At 43.8% G+C, this 11,696-nt stretch overlaps 1 protein-coding gene across 3 annotated transcripts in view; it reads left to right on the plus strand.

Annotated features, from left to right (window-relative positions):
* Spata5 (spermatogenesis associated 5) overlaps positions 1-10,669 on the plus strand; it is a 161,181-nt gene extending 150,512 nt beyond the window's left edge. For 2 of the 3 annotated variants that reach the window (XM_051157081.1, XM_051157082.1), the window contains exon 16: positions 9,580-10,669. In XM_051157081.1, coding sequence (XP_051013038.1) covers positions 9,580-9,756 — 177 coding nt within the window. In that variant the 3' untranslated portion in view covers positions 9,757-10,669. The remainder of the gene's footprint in view (positions 1-9,579) is intronic. The other variant, XM_051157083.1, reaches the window with a different exon arrangement.
* Positions 10,670-11,696: the final 1,027 nt, after the last annotated feature.

Below are 11,696 nucleotides of genomic sequence, written 5' to 3' on the forward strand. Positions count from 1 at the left end.
CAGGATGCTGAAGCAGATGACCATTAATTTGAGGCCAGCAGGTTACATAAGCAAAGTTGTCTTGAGTGAATAAATGAGTGGTGTCACGTTAGATGCTGATCATCAGGCCAGTCCACAGGTAAGAGTAAAGATGAGAACATAGTACACATTAAAACTACCTCAACAGCAACCTCTGCCATGCACATCTCCAGAATAATGGCAGAAAGGATCAGATCCCCCAGATTTATGAGAGAGCCCTGGAGCTACATAAAGAGACCCTGTCTGAGAACAACAAAACTAAGGTGCCTGGTTTAGGGCTCTCCTAACTAGCAAGGCCCCACAAATGACACAGTATCGTACGGTGTTCCTTGTCCCTTTTTAATCTAGGTAATGAGTTTTCTGGTAGTTACAACAAGAGGAGAGAGACTAAAAGGGCAAAAGGTAGCTTGCATATGTCTTCAGAGATAAGAGTCTAATGTGCTAACTTAGGGTGTCTGAGAAATAGAACAGGGCTGAGCCAGCAAGGCCTTTACACCACCTGTAGTGTAGTGGTACCGTAGATATTTAGCACAGATAACTTAAAACCTTGACAGTTGATTATGTTGGAACAGCGAAAGCAGCAGTTAGTTTTATTCTGAAACCAGAGGTATGTGTGAGCCATGAAACACCTCCCACTGAGACACCAGCACTACACTGAAGGAAGACTAGACAGGCCTTGGTGCACACCTGGGAGTTGACAGTGAGCTTTGGGTTTTACTGCTGTGTTCCCTAGTGCCTGCTAACTTGTAGGCAGTCAGATTCTTTGAGTGACCCAAGAACTGGGCTTCTACCATCTGGTCCATCTCAGCACTGCACTGAAGTGGTTCCTACCCTGTTCATTTCTATGAAAGCTGTTTTCTTTTCAAAACCAAAAATACCTTTTTTATCTTGTTTTGGTGGTTCCATTGAAGCTAGAAACATTTAAAATTGCATAGGAATGCTAGGTATGGTGACACTGGCCTTTAATCCCAGCAGGTCTGGGATCTAGGAAGAAATAATATTCTAGATCTTGCTGGCCCAGAACTTCTACAGGATAATTGATCTGTAAATTTTACTCCACTGCAGCTCAGGCTGGCCCAGAACCCACTGTGTAGACCAGGTTGGCCTCAGAGAATAGTTAGGTAATAAAAGCTCTAAATTCTTGCCTCCTCACCACTTACAAGTTTTTCCATGAAGAAACATTTTAAAGGATAAGCGCTGTGTATGACCCTTAATTAATCCCCTTCTGCAGTGCAGCATGGCTCCCTGAGGGGCTGGTGGCAGTGGTCACCTCCCTATGTTTGTAAAGGTCCCACTTCATCTGCCCCTGCTCCTGTGGAGCCTGCTGCCATGCCCCAGACTCTCCCTCCCTCCCAACCACAGGCGCATAATCTCCCAGGTAGCTTCCTTGAAGCACCTCCAGAGCATGCTGTTCATGAACAGCAAGACACCACTCTCACTGGGTTCCTAATCCCTCCAACACACTGGAGAAGGAGGTCGCAGGGCTGTGAAAGTGAAAAGAAAAGAGAAGGGGGCGGGCAAGCCAGGACAGCACAATGTCCTCCATGGTGCTCCAGCGGCTGCACCACAATCAGTGCCAGCTGCAGCCCAATTAAGCTCAACAGGTCACAGGTGTTCCAGACAGAAGACGCTTTTAACAAAACCACTTTCTGAGACTACCTAAGAATTTTTTAAGCACTGTGGCCCATTTCTTTTGGTGGATTTTTAAAAGCTATTTACTACACTTGAAATACAAAGAAGCTGAGATTAGGCCTCGCTGGATGGCGTGCTTTCTTCCTGCCAAACAGCAGGAGTAGCACAGACAGCTCCTCGGCCATTGTGAGTTCACTGTGCAGCTGCAAGGAAAGGAAGGGGTCTGTCTGAGGGGAAGGCCGCAGCCTGTCCTGGGTGGTTCACCAGCCCCAGCAATAAGCAGCAGTATATCTGTACCTTTGCACCATCTCTCAGGTGCACTGGAAGTTGAACTATATAATGTCTTAAGCCATCCTTGGGGAGTACTGTTATGCAGGGTATGAATTCAGCTATCAAGAGAAAGCTTTCTCAAGGGGGGGGGGGATCCAGCTTGTCCAACATGAAGGAAGCTCTGGATTGGCCCCCAGCACTACTGGTCATGGTGGGGGTTACCTGTGATCCCAGCACTGGAGAGGTGCAGTTAAGAGAGTCAGAAGCTCAATGTCATCTTCAGCTAGTTGCAACTTCAAAGCCAACTATGATATATAAGACCCTTGTGGATGGGGGTTCATTTTGAGGGATTAGAGATGTGTAGCTTGGTGATAGAGCAGCTGAGACACAGGTACTTCATTCCACCATCAGAAAATAAGATGGTTTAAAAAAAAAAAAAGTGGTAAAGAGCACCTGCATGAAAGTTCACAAAGATCCTATTCCAGGGATTCAGAGAGTGGGGGGGGGGGGGGGAATGGTGTGTGTTGTGTGTGTTGTGTGTGTTTTGTGTATGTGTGTGTGTTTTTTAAAAAGTAGCTAGGCAGCTGATCTCTGTGAATTGCAACCTTGTCTGCAAACGGAGTTCCTGGACAACCAGGGGCTTTCCTCATCCAAGTCACCTAGTCCTCTTCTGGCATACTTGAATCTGGCTTCATTATTTCCACATATCTTCCTTTTCTCTGTTCAGTCTGAAGGTCTGCATGGTGGCTGACCTACTGGTTCTGTCATTCTGAGGATAAACATGCTTCCTGAAGTAGTTTACCAGAAAAGTTAGCTAGAACTTAGTGCTTATGGGCAATTTCGACCCCAGGGCACTTGCAGCAGCACCCCCACCCAGCAGCTTCCAGCACCTGTGTGCATGTTTCCCTGTTGTCGCTGTCACTGTACTTTTCTTGTAGCAGAATTCAGATTCACCCAGGGCTTGTCTGGAAAATGAAGCAACTACTTAAGTTACATTTTGGATGCTGCATTCACCAGAAAAGAGGCTGGTTCCAATGTGAAGCTGCAACAAACAAGGGAAAGAAGGGCTCTAGCACACAGGGGAAACTGCCAGCCATGGTCAGAGGCTCCTTCCTACTGACTACTCTTTAGTATACACTGTTTGCCTTGACTTACTCTGTCACATTTTTTAAAGCGTTGCTGTCTGTTCAGAAGCCATGTTGGTTTTAATTTTCCCTGTTGTCCTATTTCTATTTTGCTAGCTGAGACACCTGCTTAAACTCCGTTTCTCTGGTGGGTTGGAGAGAAGAACTGTTGGCTATGTGTTAGAGGTTTCAGTTTTCTCCTCAGTGAAGTACGACATTGTTCTTTGTGACATTTAGAATTATCCACAATTGCCTCTTTTGCCTTTTTGCATTTAGAAGTGAAGTAATTAGATTTCTCAAGGCTCAGTAGTCAAGAGCCTTCTCATCCTGGACCACTGCTTCCCCATGCAGCTCACAGCAACACTATTAGTGTGTAGTGAACTGGTACTGCTACTGCAGAGCACATGACGAGAATGAAATTCATCCTCACATGAACCTCCGTCTCTACTGCTGACTACTGTCCTCACTTCAGAAGACTTACTGTTAGTTGAGCCTGGTGATTTATAGATGTTCTTAGTAGCAGACTCTCCCTGTTGGGTGTCCATCTCAAATTCACCTAACTCTTTGATATGGTGTTCCTGTATGTCTTGTGTTTTTGTTAGGTAACTGATCACTGGATCTATTTTAACTGCTGAATGAATGGAAAGGAAATTTGTGATGTGTAAGCACCAAATAAAGTGCTGTGGGAGCCATTGGAGCAAAACACATCTTAGTCTGGCTCTGATAGTGAGGTCTTGGGCACAATCTACTAGTTTTTGTCCTATTTTCTCATTCCCATGAAGATGTTTTCATCTTCCAGCAAAGCACAAGTGAAAGTTTAGGTATTGATCATTTAGTCAAAACCAAGTGAGAATATTATACTCTTTTGTGTTTGTAACCTACTGGCAAAAACACTCCTTCTGGCAGCTTGCTGATAACTCCTTTAAAAGATGAAACCTGCACCAGCAATGTTGGATGGTGAGCGGAGGCAGGATGCTGAAGAAACAAAGGCTGGCTTCTAAAACACATTTTGCTAAAGAAGTTAAAAAGTTCAAGTGGTCAAGGATTTTGTTTCTGAGCAGGTTAATCTAATATTTCTGACTGTGAGTCAAATTCATCTACTTATCTACACATCTCCGAGGACTTATTCTGTGGCTCCATGGGGACAGGGGGAAACTGGAAAGAATCCCTGTTGCTACATCAGTCCTAGACTCAGGTTTGGGTCATGATTAGTGGATGTGCTTTGTAGAGAGCAGGTGATCCATCCAGACATGCCAACACAAACTCATCTTACTGGGTTTTCTTTTTTTATAGACTTTATTATGTAAGCTGCCAAACAATCATAGTTTAGATTGAAGGTCTTTCCTCATAGTTCTCAATTCAGATAAGACATGTGGGCAGTTTTATCTAAGAACTCACCTTCTTGATGGCTACTGCCAAGAGGAGAACAGGACAGATTGGCTGGTTGCAGGATTCTACTACCAGGAGAAACACCCATTTGCATGTGTGTTTGTTTTTTAAGCAAACTTCCATTCAAGTCCCCCAAGCTAATATATATTACTGCAAAAATATTTCTGTCCCTGTGTGACAAATCTTGATAGCCTGAAGAAGTGTCGTTCAGAAAGAACACAGTTTCCAACTCTTCTACAGAAATAACTGAAGCCATAGGACTCCAGACCAAAGCACAACATGGTAATAAGTGATGTTTATTGCTTATTTCTCTTGGTTTCATCAACTTAAATGTATAACTGACAAGAGTATATAAAATACAGTCCCTGGCCTCAGTACAGTAGCATGCACATGTAATAGCGTAATGATAGTTACAAACCTGTGCAGTGCCTAAGCAGAAGTCTGGCTCTGTAGCTCTCTTCTTAGCTCCTCAATATATCTGTGCATCTGTCCACAGCCTGTTTCCTTTTGTCTCTATTCTAAAATACAAGAGAACAGAGTTTAAAGGCATATAAAAAGGGTAGGAAGCACACTGCAGACCTTCAGTAAGTTTTCTGGTATTGTTACACTAGGTGGCTCATCAGTGAAGGTGCTTATTGCTAAACCTGACAACCTGCGTTCAGTCCCCAGAACACACATGCTAGAACTGACTTCTGTTCTTTGTCTTCTGACCTCCACACTTGCTCTGTGTTATGTGCACACACACCCTTCAGAAATACATAAATATAGTAAAAAGTATTTTCTGATGAGAAAGAAGGTCAGCGTTAAAAGCAATTTATTGATGATCTGCTAAACACGAGGTGTCTCGTCCGTCTCATTCCAGATACTGTGTCAGGTTGACTGGCTAATTGATAGGCACTACCCACTTGCTACTTACAGTTTGGGTGCCTCTGGAATCCCAAATCAGGCCCATGCAAGACAGGATTTTCTCACTGTGTCTTTGTATAGAAGGGTCAAACCAGCTCTCATGACCTCTTCTATAAGGGTGCCAAGCTCATCCTTGTGGGTGGAGATTGGGCTCCAGCATGTGGATCTTGAGGACAAAGCACTAACATAACTAGGTTAGAGCAGACTAAGCAGCTGCCATTGCTGGGCTGCAGAGTCCATCAGCTTCCCTTCTTCTGCCTGTTCCCTATCGTGGAGTACTAACTATTGATATCTCCCTGGGAAATGTTGGCCTGGTCCGTGGGAGCTGCATTTTCTTCTTGGGAAATGTCCTATCTTGGAAGTCTTGCCAGAGTGCTGCCTAGAACAGAAAAGAAACCCTTGGTCATGAAGCACACCCTTTTATTTGGGTTAGGAGAAAAGGGTAATCACATAAGGCTTTTCCTTTGGATTCCTACTGAAGAGAGTCTCTTGTGAGGAACGAGGAACAAGTGAAAACAAGGAGGACCTTCATACCTGTCATCAAGTTGGGTTAAGGGCTTCAGAGGACCAATATCAACAGTTTTTGCTGCCATAGAACATTCATGGAAGTCAGAGGACCACTTCTGTCAGTTCTTTCCTTCCACCATAGGCTGTGCCATCAAATTCAGGTGATCTGGCTTGTGCAGTGAGCAAGAAACCTCCTTGGTCATCTTTGTTCTAATCCCCCCAAGCCCCCATCCCCAGGGCCCTGGTGTATGTGTGTGTGTCTGTGTAAATTCTGTCCTTCACAATTTGGCTTATAAAACAACAATGTTTTCTTTCTATACAAAATGCTATGTTTTTCTGTTGAATATTTTTAATATTAACAATTTAATAAAATCAGCAGTTACTCCTTAACCAGCTTTATACCCAGATAGCCGCATAAAGAGACTATCATCTATTTAATTAGTCTGTAGTTTCACAATAATTACTCCATCCTAAGCCTCCATGCTAGTATACTTTCCTCCCAATCAGATTTCCCACATTATACTTGGTTTTAAATCATCTCCTAGGCCTGGTTCATTTCTCCTGATGTTTCTCAGTCTTCTCCTTATGGATCCATCCTGTCCTTCTCTTTCTTCTCCCTCACTGGACCTGGATGTCCCATCCTATTCTCTGTCTTGCTCAGCATTGGCTAGTTGGTTTTTATTGGCAACACAGAGAACAAATGGTGACATGTTTACACAAAACTGAGACAGGAGATACTTAAAACAAACATCACAATCCAGTGTCCGGATTGAAACCAGGGAGTAGGGTAGAGAAATCGGCATTTGAATGAACAAGGGTAAACCGTACATACACAGTCCACAAGAACATTATGCCAACAGTTTTCCTTCCTGGCAGTCAGCCTGTGTTCATCCCTTGCTGGTATGTGAAGACTGGAAGACAGCTACACTTCCTCACAACTCTAAATCTTGTACTTGACCTTCTGTAGTTGCTGCACAGAGCAGCTACCCTATTGGTGTTGACTGAGGACTGGAAGCCTGGCTAAGGACTCCATACTGTCCTATTTTGGGTTGTATATTGCTAAGTATGTGTACTATGAAAGCAAAGTAGCAGAAAAGATTGTACAATTAGTTCTTTCAAACATTCCCTATCATGGTTACTGCTAAACTCACCAGGAGGAAGTACAACAGCAATACCTTCCAGAGATGTCCAGTTGGTGACACTGTGGCAGTGTTTTATCTAGAGATAAACTGAGAACCATAAGTTGAGTTACCAGAACATTTCATAAAGCTTGCAGTTTACTATTCTCTGTTGGGCAACACTCATGGCTCTTCATGGGCTCGTGGACTGCATGCAGGTCAGATACGGCTGTGAGGAGGCCTTGAGGCCCAATACTATTAAGCACCTGTCTCACACCATCTTCCTTCAGAGGTTCTACAGAACATCCCAGCTAACCCAAATGTTCCTAGTGTTCTGTTTCAAAGTTCTATCCAGCAACATAGATGAAGTTATTTTATTAAAGTCAAGGCCACACTCAGATGTTAATACATACCAGGAGCTCCAAGTTATAAGTATTTACCTTCCAAGAGCTTACTTCTTTCTGTCCCAATTTAATCACTGCACTCTGACCAGAGCATTGGTTCGCTTTCCCAGTGTGCCACAGTGCTGTCCACCCACCTGCTGACACTGAGAACCTAGAGGTTAACAGGTTCCAGGCAGTCTTTTGATTATTTTCTTCCTTATCAAGGTCCCTCCTCAGTGACACCACCACATCATTCTGCGCAAAACCTGTCATCAGTTATAGAGCAAATGAATGAGTATAGAATTGGTTTGTCTAACTTTTATGAGAGATACTCAGAAAATGTGTCCTGAACTCTGTTCTCTGGGATAAGTCTCAGGTAGAGGTATGTAAAAATGTAATGCTGACCCAAAGTCTAGCTCTTCACTCTCTCCTTATCAAAGAGAGAGCTGCACTCTGGGTATATTCCCTATACTATGGTTGAGTGAGAAAGGAATACTCCAGCACTCCCTGCTTCTCCAGTGCTGCTCAGACCTTGTCTGGATGGAAAGAGTGCTGCTGCGTAGGTGAGGTGGTAGAAGGACTCGCTGTATGGTCCCTCACCCCCTTTTGTGGAGGTCCTCAAGTTCCCACCGGGATCACCATGGAGCATTTGCTATGTTTTCTGCCTTAGCAATTTGGTGGCCACTTTATTTTCAGAAAAGCATCAACATCACAACCACTGTGGTTAGATTATATGCTCATTAACGAAGCTCAGAATTCATGGCTGCATTGTTAAGAGTTTGACAAAAGGTGTGTGTGTATGTGTGTGTGTGTTTAAAAGGTGTCTAACGATGCTGCTAAATCATCTAAAAAGCTACTCAACTACTTGGCCTAGCTAAGCAGGAAGAATCATTTTCAGTAAGTGGGCAAATTGTTATACCTGGCCTGACTTTCACTCAGCCTATATAGGATGCAGTTAGTCTATCATTCATCGTTCCGTATTGCCCTGAAAATCAAATCTCTTTTCATCCAGTAGGCCTGTTCCCCACAGTAATGCAGTGCATCTTTGGAACACCACTGGCCTGTGCCTGCTTCAGCCGTCTAAAATACAGTGACCCTTGCTTCCCTAGTATTCCCCTCCCACACACCTTCCTTCTCTCTGTCAGTTCTGCATTCTCCCCAGATCCTTCTCAGTTCTCCCAGCTTTCCTCCCTGAGGAAACAGTGTACTTTTCTAGTATTACAGAATCAAGAGCTCATAAAGGAGACACAGGAAAGAAATGCAAAGGTTTAAAGACATGTACAAACTCTGCTGTGACAAGGCGTGCTGGTTAGCAGGGCCTCATTGTGCATCATAGCACCTCTGTTAAGGGTTTCTCTCACCCACACTTCACAGGCTGCCGGTCCTTAGTCATCCTGTGTAGAATGGTAGGGAGCCATATCCAGTCCACACACTTAACAGCGATGCTTATCATATGTATTTGTGCTGGCTCTGGTTTGCTTAGAAAGAACAAACAGCTCTGTATATGGTTGCTTTTTCCATTTGTAAACTTAAAATAGATGGTTTGCCTAGCATATGGGAGACCCTGAGTCCATTTACGGCCCCACCAAAAAACCATACCTTAAGTTGAACAACTCCCAGAGTCCTCATAGTGCAGAAATAACACCATATGTCAGAAGCTACACCCTACTTGAAGTCTCACCATCATGGCTTCCTGAATAGGACCTGAACAAGGATGACACATGTAGACATGTTAACATGGAACTCACACAGGACCCTGAGAGGAAAATACATAGACTGCCCCCGAAAGAAGAGCACACCGATTGGTTATCTAATTCCAAATGGCCAGCCCTGAAAACATATAAACAAGTCAGACTAAACAGACTGAGCAGGCTGTACTTACATATCAAGAACTACACACCCACCTACCTCCCCAACACACACACACACACACACACACACACACACACACAGAACTAGAGGCCATAACTTGAACATGAGTGATGAGGTACATAGGAGATTTTAAGGAGAGGAGAGGAAAGGAGGAAATGATGTAATTATATTATAATCTCAAAAATAAAAGGTTTTCCTTTTCTTTATTCAAGACAGGTTTTCACTGTGTAACAGCCCTGGCTGTCCTGGAACTCTTAAGATTTTTTTTGAATGTCGTAGCACAGATAAATATGTTGAAAATAATTTATCTACAAAAGAGTGCTAACTGTTTTCTGCCTTCTTTTATATGTTCAATTTCAGATCATAGCCGTCTGCAAAGAGGCTGCTCTCTTGGCCCTGGAAGAAGACATTAAAGCTGATTGCATTTTGAAGAGGCATTTTACTCAAGCCTTGAGCATTGTGACACCCAGAATCCCAGAGTCGCTGAGGCGCTTTTATGAAGATTACCAAGAGAAGAGTGGGCTACACACAGTCTAAGAAATACTTACGTGCATATATTTTCTAGAGAAAAGTTTGTTTTCAAAGTTTTGTCTTGAGAGTGTTTGTGTTTATGGTTTCTTATTAGGTAAATATTGAAAAACGTCCTCACTGGAGTTGAAGAACCTTGGCTAAATGTTCTGAATCATTTGAGTACAATAAACATATCTCTGGGCATGAGTTCAAACTAGTGTTACTTTTTTATTTTCAACAGCATACATTCACCCTTGTATTATTTCCTTACTTCAGAATTCTTGTCAGTGCCAGACAACAGTGGAGCTCTGTTTTATACAACATGGAAAATTATGTACAGAAGGACGTCATAAAGGGCATCACCAGGTCTTTGCTTTAAAGATAGGACTTTGTGGAGCCTAGGTTGGCCTCCAGCTCAGAGGAGGGGCCTAAGCTTCAGATTCTGCAGCCTCTACCCACAGCCCCCAAGTGCTGGGATTGCAGGGATACTCCCCTGCACTGTTTATGCAATGCTGGGCCTTGAACCCAGAGCCCAGTGCCTGCTAGGAAGTCGTTCTACAAGCTGAGCCGTATTTTCTGCCCCAAATCTGTATTCTGATAGGCTAGCCAGGTTTATTTCCAGATGTGTACTTCTCATTGCTGCTGTTGTCGACTGCGCTTATGACCAGAAATTTATCACAGTACAAATCCCTTTGAAGGCTTAGAAAGTTAGACGTGTAGGGCCAATTTAAGGCCAGAAAGTACTCTCAGCTTTTGCTAAGATACTGTAAGGAAATCAGAACATACACCAATTTTAGTGTGTGCCTATTTGCAAGTTGCCGATTAATCTCCAGTTAAAAAGAAACCCTAAAAATGAAGCAGGACTATCAAGATGGCTTAGGTAACGGCACTTGCCACCAGCCACAACAACCTGAGTTTGGTCCCTGGGATTCATGGTAGACAGAGAAGTTGTCTTTTGACCTTCGCATGTATACTGTAGCATGTACAAACACACAAATAACATTTACACAGCCATGGCGAGGACTCCAAAGCTTCACACCCCTGGTAGATTGGCCAACCTTTTCCTCATATGGGCCAGGCTCAAAAGGGAAAGTATGATAGGCAGATTTGGGCCCAGAGGTCCCACTCAAACTATGGCTCCAGCCAAGGACAATACAGGCCATAAACTTCAAACCCCTACCCAGATCTAGCCAATAGACAGGACATTCTCCACAGTTGAGTGGAGAGTGGGGTCTGACTTTCACACGTACTCTGGCGCCTCATATTTCACCATGTCCCCTGGATGGGGAGACCTAGTGGCACTCAGAGGAAGGACAGCAGGCTACCAAGAAGAGACTTGATACCCTATGAGCACATAAAGGGGGAGGAAGTCCCTCTTAGTCACAGTCATAGGGGAGGGGAGTAAGGGGAAAATGGGAGGGAGGGAAGAATGGGAGGATACAAGGGATGGGATAACCATTGAGATGTAATAAGAGTAAATTAATAAAATAAAAAAAAATTTTTTTAAAGGGAAAGCTCCAGTGTTAGCAAGTAGACCAGTGTGTACAAAAGCTAGCAAATACAGCTTCCTCCCCCAGGCTTATGGACTGAGCCTGCTTGCCTATTAGGTACCTCCTACCAAGATCTACCCCTCTCCTGTACTTAATAAACACACTGACATTCTGGGTTGCTGGCTATAGAACGTACCCTCAGTGTGCACACCCCCACCTGGCCCCAGCTGTCCTATACATGTTGTCTGTGTGTCTTGTCTTTTCTCCATTCCCTCACCACTTGGGTCAAGGTTCGAGGACCCAAACTGCACATATGGGTTGTAGTAACTCACTCCATATCTTTAATCTTACCAAAAATAGAGCTGTTCCCTTATTTGGCTTGTGCCCCATTACAACAATGCTGTTGTAAAACCAGGCCAGGTGTCAACACGACTTGTTTATGCCATCTTTGTCCTAAGGGTTTTATTTCTGATCCCA

Source organism: Acomys russatus, chromosome 15, assembly GCF_903995435.1.
Source record: "Acomys russatus chromosome 15, mAcoRus1.1, whole genome shotgun sequence".
Lineage (NCBI taxonomy): Eukaryota > Metazoa > Chordata > Mammalia > Rodentia > Muridae > Acomys > Acomys russatus.